Source organism: Pimephales promelas, chromosome 9 (genome assembly GCF_988280905.1).
Source record: "Pimephales promelas chromosome 9, fPimPro1.hap1.1, whole genome shotgun sequence".
Taxonomy (NCBI): domain Eukaryota; kingdom Metazoa; phylum Chordata; class Actinopteri; order Cypriniformes; family Leuciscidae; genus Pimephales; species Pimephales promelas.
In genome coordinates, this window is record NC_142777.1 from 21192581 (window position 1) to 21212088 (window position 19508).

General features: G+C 37.2%; 3 protein-coding genes across 5 annotated transcripts; 2 read left to right on the forward strand and 1 right to left on the reverse strand.

Moving 5' to 3' along the window:
• The first annotated feature begins 797 nt into the window (after positions 1 to 797).
• ccdc85b (coiled-coil domain containing 85B) lies at positions 798 to 4428 on the forward strand. 2 transcript variants are annotated; one of them, XM_089134850.1, is made up of 3 exons: positions 798 to 1208; positions 1311 to 1604; positions 1721 to 4428. In XM_089134850.1, exon 3 carries the CDS (start codon positions 1880 to 1882, stop codon positions 2480 to 2482), a length of 603 nt encoding a protein of 200 aa, XP_088990976.1. In that variant the 5' UTR covers positions 798 to 1208; positions 1311 to 1604; positions 1721 to 1879; the 3' UTR covers positions 2483 to 4428. The 2 variants fall into 2 exon arrangements, with proteins under 2 accessions (XP_088990976.1, XP_039521609.1); XM_039665675.2 differs by having other exon boundaries at positions 798 to 1604.
• A 2317-nt stretch (positions 4429 to 6745) lies between these two features.
• Positions 6746 to 11437, reverse strand: fosl1a (FOS like 1, AP-1 transcription factor subunit a). The gene is made up of 4 exons (XM_039665673.2): positions 10922 to 11437; positions 10098 to 10355; positions 9089 to 9196; positions 6746 to 9003 (listed from the first exon to the last, which is right to left on the reverse strand). The coding sequence occupies exons 1-4, from the start codon at positions 11093 to 11095 to the stop codon at positions 8428 to 8430; spliced, it is 1116 nt and encodes a 371-aa protein (XP_039521607.2). The 5' UTR covers positions 11096 to 11437; the 3' UTR covers positions 6746 to 8427.
• Positions 11438 to 15392: 3955 nt separating this feature from the next.
• yif1a (Yip1 interacting factor homolog A (S. cerevisiae)) lies at positions 15393 to 19391 on the forward strand. 2 transcript variants are annotated; one of them, XM_039665672.2, is made up of 9 exons: positions 15393 to 15454; positions 15751 to 15792; positions 16170 to 16402; positions 16522 to 16626; positions 16904 to 16982; positions 17855 to 17912; positions 18093 to 18248; positions 18353 to 18446; positions 18530 to 19391. In XM_039665672.2, the coding sequence occupies exons 2-9, from the start codon at positions 15762 to 15764 to the stop codon at positions 18686 to 18688; spliced, it is 915 nt and encodes a 304-aa protein (XP_039521606.1). In that variant the 5' UTR covers positions 15393 to 15454; positions 15751 to 15761; the 3' UTR covers positions 18689 to 19391. The 2 variants fall into 2 exon arrangements, with proteins under 2 accessions (XP_039521606.1, XP_039521605.1); XM_039665671.2 differs by having other exon boundaries at positions 15754 to 15792.
• The last annotated feature ends 117 nt before the right edge of the window (positions 19392 to 19508 follow it).

The following is a 19508-nucleotide window of genomic DNA, read 5'->3' on the forward strand; positions in this document are numbered from 1 at the left end:
TATTTAGAATCGTACATTGAAACAGTTTGGGAAATAACATTTATAAAATGATTTTTTATGAAAACATGGTCTGATTTATTATTATAATGAAATGCCAGACTCGGAGACAGGATTATCATCAAACACGTATTATATTAAACAGTTGGAATGGACAGATGAAGTAGGTGGACATTGAAGTCAATAAAGAGTTATTGATGATTGATAATAGTGAATAACAAAGTCATTTGCTTTGGAGGAGACTAAAGAGCACACACCTCGTGGATGTTTGGAACAGGTTTGGAAACAAATAGTAAATCACAATTTTTTTTAAAACTTACAAGTTTCCAGTAGTTTCTTACATTTCCAAGAAGAATATTAGACTGACAAATACATATTCTGCGCTTTCAATATTTTTCCAAGTAGGCTTCTGCTACATAACCATACCATCATTGCCAGTTCATTATTTCATTACAGTAGCCTAAACCGTTTAATCCCCTGCACAGCGGTTTAGGCAACACAGCTCTAAATGTTTTCCTTTCATCCAAACTGCAATTAATTAACTGAATCCACCAAAGGAGCGTGTTTGTTCTTATTCTGCACCTCTCCCCTATTGTCATGCATGCCTTTGTTTCACCCCCTCCCGCTCGTTTATCCGAAACTGTGGCCTGTTTCCATTCTCACTCCAGCAACCCCCCTCTCTCACCCCTGGTCCTGGTTAACACCCACATTGTTATGTCCTCGTGCGAGCAATTGTGCTGGAGAGCAGGGAGGAAGGATGTGGCTAAATACCATGGCTTAAAAAAGAGAAAAAGCTTTTGTCACCCTTTCCGTTAGTTTTGTGTGTGTCCCGTGTGTATGCAGTCTCATTGCAGCAGTGGGAAGACCTCAACCAGAGATATTTCAACATAAACTTGTATTACTAGCCTTTGGAATACAGTATATCTTGGTAGGAGTATTATTGGAAACAGCTGTGTGAGAGGGACTCACTAGCCAGGATACAGTGCAGAGTTTACAGTAAGGGAAGAAGGGAGGGGGGTGAAGAGAATAGGGGGAGGAGAGGATGAGATGGGGGAAGACATCACTGCCTCCTATCACCACCACCGCCAAAGGAAATACTAATCTCAAGGAACATCTCAGCGAATTCCTCAGGAATCACCACGAAGTAAACCCACAATCTGCCGCTATACAATTCAACCTTGTTGATTCGGATTATCCGACATTGTTTTTAGGTAAAAACCGACCAATCGCATGCAGCACTAGTGTAACCAGCCTGTCCTGCATTTTTTACTCTGATTTGTTTATTTATTTTTCATATTTATATCGCGTTTTAGGAACGCTAGCGATATGATGCCTTGCCTTATTTAGACAGTAATAACGTGGTACCGTGGATTGCACTGCATGAGCTTTAGGGCGGAGAGAGAGAGAGAGAGACGGATGCAGACGGACATTGTGATCCCTGTAATACAGAAGAGAAGAGATGCTCCACGGGGATTATTTTAAACCTCTCTGTTGACCTCTCATCCCATCCCGAGGAGCAGGAACAAACGCGATTGTGCTTCAGTACTTCCCAGAAGCCAAATACTGATAAATTAATGCTGCCGATTTAAAACACCGAGGAGAGTGAGGTACGTTAGGCCTGTTCACTGTGATACAGTCGGGATGAGCTTGTTGTTTTAATCGTTAGACATGGCCCAAAACAAGCCTGTTTGCATATAAGAATTGTGATTTTCCCTTATTGTAGGTTATAAATATCGGACCGAAGAGGAAATGGCCGTTTTCTTCGTGCCTGGGTGAGGAATGTTGCGGTTCATTTACAGTGACAGACAACTCATGTGCCTCGTCAGACTTATTTTATTGTTTAACCGCGCTAATATTAATTGATGGTGAATTTGTCAACAATATGGGGAGCGACAGTGAAATATTGAACCGGGAGCTGTCAAAAATGTCCGATGAAGACTTGCTGACTTGTTCTAAAGAAGAGCTGGTGAATCGACTCCGCAAAGAAGAATCGGATAAGATGTCCGCTCTCATACAGCGCGGTCGATTAATAAAGGAGGTCAATAAACAACTGCAGGGACATCTGCTTGAAATCAGGGAACTCAAAGTCATCAACCAGCGGCTGCAAGAGGAGAACCAGGAACTTCGAGATTTATGCTGCTTTCTGGACGACGACCGTCTGAAAGTAAAGAAGCTCGCGCGTGAGTGGCAACTGTTCGGCCATCACGCGGCCAAAGTGATGCGCGAGGACCTCGGCGGATACCTCAAGAAACTCGCCGACCTGGAGCGGATGCAGGACGGTCTGGTTAAGGAAAATCTGGATCTGAAGGAACTTTGTTTGGTGCTTGAAGAAGAGTGCGTGAGCAGAAGTGATTCCAGCCCGGGTGGCTCCACGGATCTCAACATACCGTGTATGGTGGCCCGGGATGTGGGTGACGGGAGCTCCAGCACCGGGAGTGTTGGCAGTCCAGACCAGCTGCACTTGGTGTGTTCACCAGATGACTGAAGGAGAGGAGCAGAGCCATATTACTTAACCTTCTCTCTTGATGCTGAGACAGACGTTTTGTCTACAAAAGTAGTTTACATTTTCTGACAAAGACATCTCAGATTTCGGTGGGGGAAAAAAATAGACCAGGACTTCAGTAGGCTAGTTTACTCATGGCCTTTTGATGCCATAAGTACAGTTTCTCTATATTTGATTGATTAAATTTTTATAGTTGGCAGACCTTGAAAACTTGAGGGAAATTACTGGGTGCCAGTCAACATAGAATCATTTTTAAGCTTTAAAGTGACAGCCTTTTCTTTCAAAATCTGTCCTCCTGCTGGAAAATCCATCTTTAAGAAATAGTTTACACAAAAATGCAAAATCTGTGTTCATTTACTCACCCGCATGTCATTCCAAACCTGTACGCTTACTTTCTTCTGCAGAACACAAGATATTGTGAAGAATGTTTATTTTGATTAACTGTTTTTATCCATAAAATAAAACTCATAGCAAGTCCAAAACAGAATTGGACCCCATTGACTTTTATCGTGGCTTCACAAACTGGGGGTTTGTGAGGGAACTGCAAGGGGTTCATGAGTGGGTGAAAAGCCAATAATGAAATTATAAAAATGTAAAATTAAAATAAATAATTTTTAAATAAGAAAAAAAATATATACTTTTTTCAGCTGACAACAATGTTTGGGAATCCCTTCATATGGACAGAAACACAAATACACTTTAATGTTTTCTGCAGAAGAAAGTCAGTCATACAGGTATGGAATGAATGAGAGTAAATCATCACTTGGTGTTTTGGAACATGGTGGGCGGTTTTGTTGGTCTAAGCTAGTCGAAAAACATCTGGACCACCTTAAATGATATGACCAACTTGTCTATTTCTGGTCTAAGACGGCTTGTACATTCTAGAAACCATCCACCATGTTTTAAAATCTTTACATTTTCCTGCAGGGCTATTTATCGTATTAGTAGCATTATTTGAATGTTTTTCCAAATGTTGCTGGAATGTTTCCTCTCATCTCTTACAGGGGTTGTAGATAGGGGCAAATTAGGGTTTAGTTGACTTTTTAAACAACATTTTGAGAAACTGCTAACTTTTACCAGGTTTTACTGTGCACTGATCTGTTCACGGGCTGATGTTTCTCCTACGATGCACTATGACAGGGCTGCAATGAATCTGCAATCTTTAGAGATTTACATTTTTACTGATTAGAGCCATATACTATAATGATCTGTTTAAAATCATTTACAAAAAGCACTGAGTCATTTTCAACAATGGAGAGGAACTGGTAGTATCAAACGATTGTGCAAAGCAAAGCCTCCATTGTAAGCAGATCAGATTGTTTTGTGAAATATGGCTGTATCGCTTTTGCGGCGGCCCAAGAATGATTCACTGGAAATGCACATGTGACTAGACCACTTTTCTACAGTATAAGATTGTTATTTCTTGTTTATTTTGAACTGGACAGTATAATTCACTAGATGTAGTGACGTGTGCTCCACTAAACAGTGTTGCTGTGTTCTGCACTGAATCCAAAATGAACTTTCTTTTGCATTAACCCCACTTTAACTACATAGCTGTACTGTACAAAGCTTTTTATGTTCAGTTGTTGCTTTGACAAGACTTTAATTAATACATGCTGAATTGACACTGATGTTTGGAGGGGAAAACATTGACAGAAATGTAGTTTTCAAATTATTGTGCTATATATTGTTATTATTATAGTAATTTTTGTTGTATTTGCTGCATTCTACAAGACCCCTCCTACATAGGATTGTTCTGTTGTACATGTTTTAATTCCAAATATATGATCAGTATTATTTCAATGACTTCAGTTTTATAGCTACAAGACCCCAGCTCTCTGATTGATTTGCTTTTCTTAGCATTTGCTTTTTATTCAGGCTATGCTCAGTAATTGAGATAGCTTTAAATACACTTGACTGACACACCATGTTCTGTTCTGGTCTTTTTTCCTCATACTTTCACTTTCCATGAAAAAAAAAAACAAATATATATATACACACACACACACACACACACACACACACACACACACACACAGACACACTGTGTTTGACCCCCTTCAGAACTCAGAACTGCCTTAATTCAATGTGGCATTGATTCAACAAGGTGCTGAAAGCATTCTTTTGAAATGTTGGCCCATATTGATAGGATGGCATCTTGCAGTTGATGGAGGTTTGTGGGATGCACATCCAGGGCCCGTTCCACCACATCCCAAAGATGCTCTATTGGGTTGAGATCTGGTGACTGTGGGGGTCATTTTAGTACAGTGAACTCATTGTCATGTTCAAGAAACCAATCTAAAATGATTTGAGATTTGTGACATGGTGCATTATCCAGCTGGAAGTAGCCATCAGAGGATGGGCACAAGGTGGCCATAAAGGGATGGACATGGTCAGAAACAATGCTCAGGTAGGCCGTGGCATTTAAACGATGCCCAATTGGCACTAATGGGGCCTAAAGTGTGCCAAAAAAACATCCCCCACAATATCACACCACCAACACCAGCCTGCACAGTGGTAACAAGGCATGATGGATCCATGCTCTCATTCTGTTTACGCCAAATTCTGACTCTACCATCTGAATGTCTCAACAGAAATGAAGACTCATCAGACCAGGCAACATTTTTCCAGTCTTCAACTGTCCAATTTTGGTGAGCTCTTGCAAATTGTAGCCTCTTTTTCCTATTTGTAGTGGAGATGAGTGGTACCCGGTGGGGTCTTCTGCTGTTGTAGCCCATCCGCCTCAACGTTGTGCGTGTTGTGGCTTCACAAAGGCTTCGCTGCATACCTCGGTTGTAACGAGTTATTTCAGTCAAAGCCGCTCTTCAGTCAGCTTGAATCAGTCGGCCCATTCTCCTCTGACCTCTAGCATTAACAAGGCATTTTTGCCCACAGAACTGCCGCATACTGGATGTGTTTGCTTTTTCACACCATTCTTTGTAAACCCTAGAAATTGTTGTTCATGAAAATCAGTAACTGAGCAGATTGTGAAATACTCAGATCGCCCCGTCTGGCACCAACAACCATGCCACGCTCAAAATCGATTAAATCACCTTTCTTTCCCATTCTGACATTCAGTTTGGAGTTCAAGAGATTGTCTTGACCAGAACCACACCCCTAAATGCATTGCAGCAACTGCCATGTGTTTGATTGATTAGATAATGGCATTAATGAGAATTTGAACAGGTGTTCCTAATAATCCTTTAGGTTAGTGTGTATATGTACGAGAGGCTGTGCTGTATTGTGAATAAGTAATGGCTGAAGGGCGTTGTTAGGCAGGATGCAAAGTGGAGTAACAACTTCAGCAATTACTTATTCACAATACAGCACTTGCCTCGAGTACCTGATTGCTTTTATAAAACGGTTACCACACAATAAAAATTTTACATTAAAAAATAAATATATATTAGTGCAACTTTCAAGAAGTAAAATCACTAAAAGTCTTCCTTCCGTTAGAAAAAAAAATAGTCCCTAACAGTGTATATATATATATATATATATAGTCTATCCCACAAAGGACTTCTGAATAGAATGAATTGCATTTTCCCGGTCATGGCTTAACGAGGCCTTAGTCATGCTGTACCTCAGGCCTTCATTTATTGACGTTTCACTGTTTTATTTTGGGCATGCTGTTTGCACAGCAGCACCAGAGTCAGAAACACTTTCACTGTGATGGGCATACAGAGGTCCTTTCAGCAGAACATGTGCTCGCTGGTTCATTCAGTCAAACTCATTATCTCAATCATATGTTCTCATGTCCCCTCTATGTGACTCACTTGAAATCAGAGTGATAACAGAGGACGCAGTGTGAAGGAAAAAGGGTTGCCATGTTTATTTAATATGCTCTCTGTATATTTATGTTTTGGCCTCTTTCGCCTTATACACGCTCTTTTACTTTGTCACTTTTGTTTATCCAGACTATTCATCTTTAATTGTATTTGTCTTTTTGTCAACATAGGCTATATTGCTCTTAAAAATAAAGCTTCGTAATTGTTCCATAATTTGAATCCAAACTTTAACATCAATTGATCTTTCCTTTGCACTAAAGTTCCTTTTATAGTGGAAAACATTTTCACACTTAGAAGAGAGAACAAAAAATATTATTTTATGGCATCTATAGATGTGAAAACCTCCTTTTAAAGTGCGATATTTTTTTTATCACACACTTGTCATCCAGAGTACATGAATTTTTCCCATAACCATAAGCATGCAGATGACGTGAAAGAAGAAAATGCAGAAAGTGTGTCCTGAGATTCTTGTTTATTCTTTCAAAACATCACATTAAGATCAACTGTTAGAGGAGAATGTTTAACAATTGTTTCTAGTTCAGAGGAAATGTGTTTGTGACTCATTGAACTTTTTTTGACATCCTATGAGGAAACGCTTAACCCCTCCTCATACCCCTGCTCACTTTCCATTATGTAACTTACTAAGCATTTACTTTATTGCTTATATCTGTCGCTGTGTGCCCCTTGAAATAACATTACAGCTACAAATAATCATATGAAGGGGCCATATATGAATGTCATACAGAATAGAAATAAATGTAATTCCTAATTTCAAGGCACTATTATTCTTACAAAACATCTCCGAAGTCATAATAATGTGTATTTAATAGCAGCACATATTTTCAGTATTTGTTTATTTGAGGTTAAACAGCATGCAACATGTTTCCAGTAAAAAGTATTTAAAAAATATCTTGTTTTCAAAAAATAAATACAAAACTATATGTGGTCAAGCAATAGTAGAATCTAACATAGTTTATCCAATAGAGTATAAAGAGTCTATCTTAATAATTTACTTCTACTGGCCTGTGAATCATTCACTTTTGTACTTGTAGGGAAAACCCACTGTAGTGTAGCCACTGAAGTGTTCAGTGAAGTGAAGTTAAAATATAATTTAACCAGTGTAACAGTGAATCGGTCATTAAAGTGTACATTCTCAGTGCTGAGATGTGGTGTTTGTAAAGAAGCAGGTAGGCAGCATACCTTCGGTTTCTTTAAAACTAGCGTATTCATGTTATTATAACATTATGTTTCTTAAAACCAAGGTTAAAAACATAAAATGACACGACAAAGAAATAGCATTACGCTGGCTGTGTAAGTCCACAAACGTGCATATAAAGACAGTATAACCAATACAAATTTAGAATAGATCCATCAATTAAAACCATAACATTTCTAAAATGAACATACTAATAAATAACTTAATAGACACTCATTAAAAATTGCTTTAAACATCCCTTCCTGAAAGGCATAATGGTTGTGCTCTCACTAACTCTCATAGAAACTTGCTAGTAGGCCAGATTTTTAACTGTGATTGTACCATCAATGATATATTAAATCTGTAGCTAAAATAAATTAATATATCAAATAATAATATTATTAAAGCCACTACAGTCAAGCGTTATGGGCTTTAATGTCAGTCAGTTTTCTTTTCAGTGTTGTATATATATAAATACAGTATGTGCTGTGATGACTTCAGTCTACTTCATATGAAAGGTGATTTTACCTCTCATTTTGGACTACACATGCATAAAGGTGAAGTGTGTAATTTCTGCGCCACTATTCTAACCAAATGAAATGGCAAAAATAAAGACCATTTTCAAGCCGTTTCCGAACCAAATCACACTGTCTTCCATTGTTTGGACTAACAGATTGTTCCTGCCCCTGGTTTAGCCAGTATTACTGATCAGCCAACGAATGGCATAGATGTCTCCTTATTAAGCTGGGACAGGGGAAAGCATTTCAAGTCAAAACCATTACACACATCACCTTTTAACTTTTGCTTCTGTATTCTTATAAAGCATATAAGTGACTTGATAATAGCCATTAATAAAGGTAAACAGAATACACAGGTAAAAGTACTTGCTTATGTTTGCGTGTAGTAGTAAGGACACTTTTGGAAGTCATAAACGCGTTGAGAAATCAAAGGGTGAGGATGGTTGGTGAGTTGAGGGAATGATCGGACTGATCCCCGCTGCTGCTGCTGCGGCGATGAGCGACACCACACGGCTCAGGGTTACGAGAAAGCTGGCTGGTACCGTGTTGAGAGGGGGCAAGACTGAGGGCTTGGGATGAAGTCACTGAGCTGATATCCATTGAAGAAGAGGGGTAGCTGAAGACCAGGCTGGCAGAAAAGGGAGTCAGAGATGGAGTGGAGATGAGGACAGGAGTATGAAGAGACTCTGATTCTAGAGGTGCGCTGGTAACAGTGGAGGCTGAAGCTGGAGGTGGGATGGTAATTTTGGGTTTGGGTTTATTAGGCTTGGCATAACTCTTTAATTCTCCAGGGGGTCCAGGAAGATCAGGGTCCGCAGGCTCAATCTTGATTCCACTTAGTGATGGGAGGTCACTGTTGGAGTCAGAGTCTGAGTCAGAGTCCTGGACTTTGCAGATGGGTTTATGGGCCTCGAAGACCAACTCAAGCTTTTCTTTTTGCTTCTGAAGCTCAGCAATCTCCTTCTGCAGACGTGATTTTTCATCCTCTAACTTGTCAGTTTGCTGTGAAAAGTTTAAACGTTCAGTGTTTGGGTCCAAGAAATACAAAGACATTTCAAGTATGTCAAATGAAGCTAAATTAACTTACATTTTGCAATGTTTCCGTCAGTTCGCGTCGACGATTCCTGCACTTAGCCGCAGCCATTTTGTTACGTTCCCTTCTAATTCTACGCCGCTCAAGTTCCTCAGTGGATAGCTGGAGTAAGAAAGTAAAGCAAATGTAAGAAACATGTGAATAAATTAATATGCATGAGGTAGTTTAACATTGTACACAGATGTAATGTAAAAACACAGGAAATGTAAAAAAAATTAATAATTGATAATAGTGATATATATATATATATATATATATATATATATATATATATAGTGTCCCATAGGAACCATCACCATGGTCAATCAATTTTTATATTAAACTTGTGGAAATACTGCCATCTAGGGGATGATATTTTTAATTATACATCCAAAATCGAGGCAATATTGCAATTTTCATCGTTGTAAATGCTCTATTATGAATCTTTATATTCTGTTCTTTTGTGAGCATCATTTGCAGTTTCATGTCCTTGAATTGATGAATCACCTGCAAACACCCTAGTGACTCAGGAATGAGTCATATGACTTTCCTCCAGTGAATCACATGATATCCCATTTCCTTTCTCAATATTTCAGTCTCCCTGCCATCCTCAAGACTTGGATGCATGAGTCAAGAAGGATTTCATGAGTTAATATTGAACGACCATCTCTGCAATTCATCCTCGGTAGATGCCGCCTTGTATATAGCATATTATGAAATCATAATTATATAACAGTCTTATTCAAACATACTTTTACAGGTCAATACATAGTTCGCACCCTTCAATAAGCCAAAAGGAGATTCACACCCTGTATGTTTCAGCAATCACGTTCACAGATCACACATACACACTCATAACAAGTTCTGTGTCTTCCACGCTTTGATTTCGAACAGACGGATGACTGGGTTTGATTTTGGCCAAGACCACTGACAAAAATGGAGAGGATGACAGCTGAACATGGTGACAAACCATGCTGTCACAGTCTCCCGTAATGACTCATCACAGACTGACAATTAAACTTACATGTTCATTATTTCTGCTTCTTGATGAGCTGCCGACAGCTGCAGCTGCTCTAATAACACCTGGTCGGGATTGATGTGATAGAGTAAGTTGAGGATTCATAGATGGGATTCTTGGTGGCAGTGAGTAAGATGTTCGAAGTGCCCTGGATGGCCCCGGCGTGCCCAGAAGGGACGGCTGAAGCATCCATTGAAGGTCCTGGTTTGAAGTTACAGCATTGAGACTGGGCACAAACTGACTGGAACCGGCCACAGAATACTTCTTTAAAGTACAGGAGACACAGATAATATATTATCAGTTACCACGGCATTGGCATCAGAGATTTAAGGAGGAGACTTTATTATATCTCATTATGACGCAAAAAAACCCATTGTTGTTGTATTTGCAGAAACTCCCAGATATAAAAACTCCCACTTATAAAGATAATAGCATTCTTTATTGTATCATTACTTCACTACCGTTTGCTCTTATTTGGTCAATACAATCAAAACCAGGGGTTCCTAATTGAACTCCAGGGGGTCCACAAAGATATTTAAAACGTATGGAACTTAATTTGACAGTTCAAACATGCCAGACTACTTCATGAATATGAATTACAACTAATTTCTAATTAAAATAAATAATATGTTAAGCATAATGATATGTTAGTTTTAAAATATCATAGAGGTAATATATCTTTAATGAACGATGAAAACGGTACTGTAATTGTCAATTATTATAACGTTAGCAGCTATATAAATTGGTGAAATGTTAATTTAAACTGTTTTGAAATCTTAAATTCCGAACGTATAACATATTATCTTGTTAGATACGGTAAAGACGCTTACCTGTTGTTGTTGTTGTTGTTGTTGTTGTAGTTGTTGATGGTGGTGTTGTTGTTGCTGCTGTTGTTGAGTTGTGACAGTGGTTGTAGTGAGAGATGCAGAGCTCGAGCCTGATCCAGAGCTGCTATCTGGGAAGGTCCGGTCGATTCCTCTGCCCAAGTTTCCGTAGTTGTACATGTATGCCGTTTACTCTTTAGTAATCCACGGAAAGCTGTTGTCTAAGTCTGTGAAACTCTGTGTAGCTGCTTTCTTTTCTGTGTCTGCTTCCCAAAAGGTTCCTCCTACTTATATCACTGACAGTTCATGCTAAATTCAAAAGCAAGTTAGAAATCCACCGTTTTGCGGGAAGTCGGTAGACTCCACCACGATACTCCTGGGGGAATCTAGAAGTTTCTGTCAACGTTCAAAATGTTCATATTACATAGAGCGATAGAATAAAATATGCAAAAATATAGTTTTACAATATATATAACACAGTTCTGTTCTTTACCGGACTGGTGGTTTCAAGTGTTCACGAGAATAAATATATGATCAAGAGCCGTACAGTTTTCGCCCCTCCCAACTTACGGGAAATGGTGCTGCCGGCCGGGCTTTAGAATGACGTATGGTCACATGAAACATTACGTATATGACCATATTTGGATTTTTCCGGGAACTCCTTCCTAAGCTAGTCTGTAAATGTAAACTTGAGCTTTTTACAGCAACGTTTGACATTTATAATTTAGGTTTTAGTTGATACATCTATTCAGAATTTTTTTTCTTAACTAGCATGCGGGTTTATGTTAACTCTTAATAAGCAGTGTGTGGTCTACATTTAATTGGTCACACAAAGCAGTTCGCGTTACTCTTCCGATGAGTACATGTGAGAGTGGTTGATCTTCCACAAGGGAAGTCGTGAGTGTACATTGAGGTTTCAGCACGTTCCTGTGGAGAGACCACTTTAAAGCACTATACACTGAATGAATGCTATGAATGAAGGGTCATGAAACAATTTTCACTGCTTTTCACCAATTAGCTGAGTCATCCTTGTACAGCAATGAAAGGGAAAATGATTCATGGTGTCAGGGAGTGAAATCTTGATGAAAACTCACTCTTTTGAAAACCACAAATGATTTGGCAGTTCACCATAGACCTGCAGTCTGGTTTATTTTGAGCGTAAACATTTTACAATAGAAGATACTAGAACCGAGCATGTGCGTTTTATATAAGTTGCTTTCAGCCAATTCGTGTTACAGTGTTCACATCAGAAAAATATTTGGAAAGTAGGCCTACCTTTTTCCTCACCATATAAAAACACAGTACCCATATGTCAATCATCTGAAATGATTCTAAATCCAAACAATTGAGACTGTCATCACCAATTATTACAATTATAAAAATCATTACAAGGGGTATCTATTTTAATATCTGCTTGGGTAATTTTTATACATTTGGTGGCCCTTGTTAAGTTCTTATCCTGGTCCCTCTGACATCATACTTGCTTCCTTAATTTACAGCCCCAATTTCTACACACTGTAAATATGTTTTTGTTCTCGAGTGAAGTCAAATAAAATTAATAACATGAAAACAAGCATCTTTTTTTTTTATAAATCTTAAATTTTATTTTTATTACCATTCAAATACAGTCATTGTTGTTTAGGCCGCTTATCAAAGCATAGGATCATAATTTCCAGCATCTTTATGACTCATTTTGGACTGTTCAGTATTACAATGCACTCAGTACACTGATCTGATTGTGCCAAAGGAAATGTTTGTAAAAATGAAACCAAAAAGCTGCAGGAGATATTGTATCTAAAAATGCTTTCTCTGTGTTTGAGGAAAAATTGACCTTCCTTTGGGATGATGTCACTGTTCCTTGGTAGCTACGTGTTTCAGGTTTCATCTGGCTAAATCTGGTTGTATCAAGGGTGTTGTGTCTGTGCCTCATTAGGTGAATTATGACACAAGCAGAATGGAATGCTATGACACACCCCTTTTGCAACTCTCCGCAACATGCCTTGACTTGCAGACAAGGTGCTTCTTGCCCAGTGAGATAGGATGTGCTATTACCCAAGGCTTGGTACTGATGCAAACTATTTACGTATGTTGAAGTTCTGGACATTAGTTCATTAAGGGCACTCCCCAATGCCAGTTATTACATGTATCCAACCAAATTGTTGCTTTCATTTATCACAAATATCTACCAGCATTACACCAGATAATTTACAGTTTACAAAATAAAAAATACTACTAATAAATTTGTTATTATATTAGCTCAATATATATTAGCTATTTTTTTCTCACACACTTAGGTGTAATTGTTGTGATAAGTGAATAAATTATGCATCCGTTCAACATTAGAAAAAGGCCATAAAAGATTCTAAATTGTTTAATTGTTTGCCCTATTACAACAAATATATTTGGGGTGTCGCATCTTCATGACTGCAAAAAAAAAAAAAAAAAAAAAAAAAAAAAACAGTGAATCATGAAAAAGGACAACTAGGTCTATATCTTTAAGAAAATCTCTCTCTTCATGTCCAAATCAGTTAAATATCTATTAAATATAGGCTATATTATTATCATGATATTCATGAGACTTATAGAGAGAGTTTTTGAGGATCATTTTCCTGCATAAAAGTTTGACACTTTTATGAGAAGACAATTAAATGTCACCAATTCATTTATTTATTTTTATCAATGTGGCTCAACAAATCAAATGACCTACAATTATTTTTAAACATCAGAAGCACAAATCACATGTATTTGTTATGAGAATGTTTATGTTTATTAAACTATTTTATCAATAACTGTAGACCAACATTTGGTCGCAGGTTTCTAACCCCTAGTGAGTAAGTTTAATTAGACCCTTTTTTATTTTATTAAATAAATATTACTTTAATATATTTAAATATTAAATTAGCCATGAACATGGTCCTTTAACACATTTAATTAAATGTGTAAGATGTAAGAAATAAAAAGATATGAAGCTCAATATATGCCACTGATTTACTGTGTTAAAATCATAGACTTTAAAATAAAAAAAATAAAAAATAAGGTTCAGATAAATAATGTATTTTCCTTACGGTTTGCTTAGTAGGCTACAACGCGCAGCCCGACCAAACTCCGATGCTTTTTGGTAACAGCCACTAGGTGGTACTTCGGCAGCGCGGCCACCATTTTGGGGTGAAGAGATTCCAACATTTATTTTACTGTGTACATAATTCCAACTGGAGTTTATTTATTTACATTGAATTTTCAAAATTACAGAGTTTGATATCAAGTTATTGACACATTTCTTTTACTCATTTATTTTCACATTTGATAAGTATAACTTGAAACAACAATAATTTGGAAAGAAAAGAAAAGAAAAGAAAAAAAGGAAAAAAAGATAAAGGGCATCACAAACATATATTAAATTCCTTTAGCAGTGTTACAGATCTTTGGGCTTTTCATTTTTTAAAATTTACAGACTCAAAATGCATTTTAAAGACTGATTTAAAATGAGCAAAGTTGGGGTTTGAGTTACTCCATTTAGTTTGATGAATAAAAAATGTTCCTAATAATAGAAACAAATCGATAACATACATTTTTCTTATAGAAAAGTCACAGATTCATTTGATGACAAATTTAAGACACTGTTGTAGTTCATTTTAACACCTATAGTAGAAATTGAGACATCTACCAAAACATTGAAGAATAATGTTTCCCTCATTTGAGTGGGAACATTTTTGGGGATTCCAAATGGCAAACTCTCTGTTGCGCACCCAAAATCAGAGAATCTCCCAGCCAAATCAGAAACACAATAAAAAATGTCTTATATTAGCCTAAGTCGTCCGTAAATTTTGTTCACTTGGTACACCTAAATGTTGTATTGTGTTGTAGGCTATATGATTTTTATTTGTCAGTTTGTAGAATCCAATCATTAAATACACCCGAGGTAGGCTAGTTTTTTCTTGCTTTATTGTGTAGGCCTATATGCAACTTTAAACATGTTACTTTAAACATTAGTTTACCAACTCCACTAGGCCTGAAATATATTTTGTACGGTTTAATCCCCCCTGGATCATGCTACAAACTCGATGACCTTATAGATAGAACATGATGCATTGCTGTGTCTGTTATCCTATAATTGCCCCTTTTGGACAGTGGCTGTGTTTTTTATTTATTTATAGTCTTGCTTTAACTTCATTAATATAAAATAGTACTGCAAAAAAAAAAACTGTTTTAGTACTGCAAAAAAAAAAAAAAATTCTCAATTATCTGATATAGCACGTCCTTTACTTAATTTTATGTGTTGGTATTCTTAACTGTATTTGTACTGCTCACAGAGGTAATGCTACGTTCTTTGGCTCTACCAAAGCTGGCTCTACTCTACTGCCTAATAGTGCCTATTTGATTGCTTTGTTTTACAGCCAATCAAAATGTAAGAATTTCAGTTGACGCAGCCGTCATTCTAACCAATGAAATTGTGATGTTTGTCATCTCTGCCACGCAGGCACATAGTTCATCAGCCAATAAGAAACGAAGCGAGGAGGGCGTTAGGGTGAAGGCGTATCTGTGAGTACAAGCTAATATGAGATCCTATTTAGAAAACAATATTTCAAATTTATATTATACGTGACTACCATTCGTTTGTATCTGTGTGCATGTATTTGTAATAATTTTGGTATCACTTTCAAGATAAATCCGACATGTTTTGTTAGTCATCTTTCAGATTAGCAACATAGCAAGCTAGTATATTATTACTAGTCTAACGCTGACATCAGATGCAACATTTTAGTGGGGAGACTTTAATCGTTTGGATTGCAGATTTTTTCTGGTGAAGCTGATCAAATTATTTTTGTAATTTAAAGCAGGAGAGAAGATGGATTTTCAACAGCATGGATACCGGGCAAGTAAGTTATCGCTACGTATGAAAGAACATGGCAAAAGATTGTTGTTCTTTGACATGTGGACAACTAACGTTACATACTGTACTTTAAAATCAGCAAAGTCTGAAATGAATAGATCACGTCCAGTTTGTCCCCACAGTACAATGCAGTGACGTTAACTGATTAGTTATCTTAAACTAATTAGAACTCTTAGTTTGATGACGTGCTGGGTGAACTCTTTGCCACATCACATGTAATTAGCATGGACTGCTTTTATATCACAGGTCATAGTAAAACGTTAAATGGAAAGACTGATCCTATTATTTGAGAAGCATAAACAGATGTTGCTTTATCAGTAATTTTTAATCATAAAAAAAAAAAAAATGTTTTTGTCCATGCAGCAAAACCCAGAGCCAGAGCATCTCCTCCCAGTGGCCCACTTCTTTTTGATGACACCAGTTCTGGGCCCATGAACAACCAGAACTACTACAGTTCGGGTTATAATATGGCTGAAGTGCCAGCGGGTGGTCAAGAGCCTGGAGTTGGCAGCCTCTTTGGAGATCCGATGGCCAATGCTGCCATGATGTATGGCTCATCACTTGCCAATCAAGGCAAGGATATTGTGAACAAAGAGGTGAGATGCCATGTTTAACTTAGGATGTACACAGTGATATGTTATGATGATGTGTGAAAACAACTGATATCAATCATGCTTTGATTTATTTTTCATCCACCCTGTAATCTCCTCTGCAGATTAACCGATTCATGCCAGTGAACAAGCTGAAAAATTTATTTGCAGTTGATACCAAATATGTCATGAAGAAACTGATGATTCTCATTTTTCCATACACGCATCAGGTAAAATGTTAATTCCTAAATCAAAGAGATAATTAATGAGAATCAGATTACTAATTTGCTGGACAATTTTTTTTTCTCTATATATATTCTTAAAACTAAAAATGTTTAAATGAAGGATTATTCAATCAGTTTTAATGTTTTGTCCCTTAAATTAATAAATCATAAATTAATTTCAAACCCAAATGTCTTGCATCACCCAAATGTATTCAGAAAGCCTTTCTTTGAACAGGTTTAATATAATATTTTGCTTTTTGTATGTTTACTCTGATATCATCAGGACTGGGAAGTACGTTACCACAGAGACACTCCTCTCACACCACGCCATGATGTCAATGCTCCAGATCTCTACATACCCAGTAATTGATGTTCATTATTAATTTTGTGCAACCTGAAAAATCACTGATTTATGCTTCCAACATAAATTATTAAACATCTTGAAAATAATTTTAGAGAGGTTCTCTAAGGCCCAAAACAAACATTAAGCAAGTAACTGAATGCAACCTCAAGCTCAATTTTGTGCATCACTGCACTCTAAAAATGTGTCGGAGCAAAATTCATAGTATGCACTGCATTCTCAGCATTACCACAAGTGCCGACGTGGTGGACATTTCCATAAACTGTCTCCTCCTACAGCTAGTATTCTCTCTCCAGTCAGCCAGGTCACTTTTTACTGGTAATGGCAGAGCAGCAGTTGAAGAGAATCTTTGAGAGCAAGTTAGATTTTATAAAAATGTTTATATCTAGCTAGCTAGCTACCCGAATAATTACACATCCTGATGGTACAGACATTTGAAGGGAACTGTACTGCTCCCTTGAGTACTAGGCTTTGTTAAAGACATATTCCCCCGGTTTCACAGACTAATCCCGCACTAAAATGCTGTTTTAACTGAAAGCAATTTGCACTGATATATCTTTGTCTGATACACACCAGTATTTTTATTTTTTTTATCTAAGGCACACTTCTAAAGCTACTTAAATGCCATAATTGAACTAAGGCCTAATCCTGGCTTAATCTAAGCCCTGTTTGTGAAACCGGGCCTAAGAGTGCGCAATAGAACAATGCTTACATTGCATTTACATCTGTTGTCACATCTGCATATAGTAATAGCAGAAACAGTGTATTGGTGAGTTTATAGATTTGTAGTGTTATCATAATTATTAGTTGAGTTATCTGCTTAGTGTAATTTCCTCTTTTTTTTTCTTTTTTTTTTTTTTTTTTTTCATTTAGCAATGGCTTTTATCACCTACATTTTGCTGGCAGGAATGGCTTTAGGAATCCAGAAACGGTGAGTAATGGTGATTTATCAAAGGAGAATCACACTGATCTGTCATTTTATCGACATCCTGTTGGATTTGTTTAACAATAATTAGTCAAATAGCCCTGTGGCCCTGTTAAATGGTATTCATAAATGTTTCATATGACATGTATATGATTTATAATTTGGTTGTTTTCTCTACATGTTCAGATTCAGTCCAGAGGTTCTGGGTTTGTGTGCAAGCACAGCTCTGGTGTGGATCATTATTGAAGTTCTAGTCATGTTGCTCAGTCTTTACTTGCTCACCGTTCACACAGACCTCTCGACATTTGACCTTGTTGCCTACAGTGGATACAAATACGTGGGGTATGTTTCTGTTGGATATTTTATTGTATTAGAGCCTAGTTTGTAATTGGGTTATGTGTTTTTGTTATATAGAATTAAAAACTATTTTTGTCTTTGTCTTTCAGGATGATTTTAACAGTGTTGTGTGGACTGCTCTTTGGCAGTGATGGCTACTTTGTTGCTCTTGCTTGGTCTTCTTGTGCCCTCATGTTTTTTATTGTAAGTTGTGTTTAGGAGTTTGTTTAAAAGTGGTGCATACACATTTATGGTTTTCATTCTTTTTTCCTTTTTTTTTCCCCCAGGTTCGTTCTCTAAAAATGAAGATCCTTTCTTCAATCTCAGCAGACTCCATAGGTGCAGGAGGGAGTGTCAAGCCCCGCTTTCGCTTGTACATCACTGTGGCATCTGCTGCCTTTCAGCCAATTATCATTTACTGGCTCACCGCTCATTTGGTCAGATGACCTACAGTATTTAATTCTATGAAGGAACTTATAAAATGACAATGCTGGACTGGGATGCCTTCAAACTTTGGCATTGTTATATAAAGGAAAAAAAAGTGACTTACCATGATTGTGTTTTTTTCACAGAGGATTTGTGTGGTCTGATCTTCAATATTGGCTTCATCTGCAGATCAATTGTTGAAAATATAATTTAAGTTTTTACAGGATTGTGTTTTTCTGCCATTTCACATGGAGAAATGGGAAAATTACCATTTGACTGCTATTGTGACTTTGCCATGCTGTTTTAGTGTCAAAAAATCCAGATTTCTTTTTAAAGGGATAGTTCGGCAAAAAAAAAAAAATAAATAAGATTTTGTCACCCTCACCCTCATGTTTTTCCAAGAAAATAAATACTATGGAAGTCAATGGGGGCTGTCAACTGTCTGTTTACAAGACGGTTGTATCTGATCTTTTTTGTGTGTTCAACAGGGGAGAGAAACTCATACAAGGTTGGAAAAACATTAGGGTGGTTAAATGACTATTTCTTTGGGTGAACTATCCCTTTTAAGAGGCATGCTAATCTATCTGCCCTGTGATGTGATTCTTGTGTGATGTGCAATTGGTGAACACATGGTCAACTCAAGTGCCCTTCTTTTCTGGTTATCTGTGCATGAATAGCAGTGTTCCTCTTTATAGCTAAATAAAGTCCATAATTTAGGCCTTTGAGGTGTGTAGAACTGTTTTCATCTTAAATTAAAATACTTGACTTTTGCTGTGATAGATCATGCGCTGTACACTCTGGGGGCAAAATCCTGCAACCATATTAGAATTATAAAAGATC

Bases quoted from the DNA above. Each gene is read 5' to 3' on its own strand.
- yif1a (XM_039665672.2), top strand. From the start codon at position 15,762: ATGGATTTTCAACAGCATGGATACCGGGCAA. The intron at 15,793-16,169 runs GTAAGTTATCGC...TTGTCCATGCAG, and splicing joins ACAGCATGGATACCGGGCAA to CAAAACCCAGAGCCAGAGCA. The intron at 16,983-17,854 runs GTAATTGATGTT...TTTTTCATTTAG, and splicing joins TCCAGATCTCTACATACCCA to CAATGGCTTTTATCACCTAC.
- ccdc85b (XM_039665675.2), top strand. From the start codon at position 1,880: ATGGGGAGCGACAGTGAAATATTGAACCGGGAGCTGTCAAAAATGTCC.
- fosl1a (XM_039665673.2), bottom strand. From the start codon at position 11,095: ATGTACAACTACGGAAACTTGGGCAGAGGAATCGACCGGACCTTCCCA. The intron at 9,197-10,097 runs GTAAGTTTAATT...TTCTTACTCCAG, and splicing joins GAAGCAGAAATAATGAACAT to CTATCCACTGAGGAACTTGA. The intron at 9,004-9,088 runs GTAAGTTAATTT...AACTTTTCACAG, and splicing joins TGACGGAAACATTGCAAAAT to CAAACTGACAAGTTAGAGGA.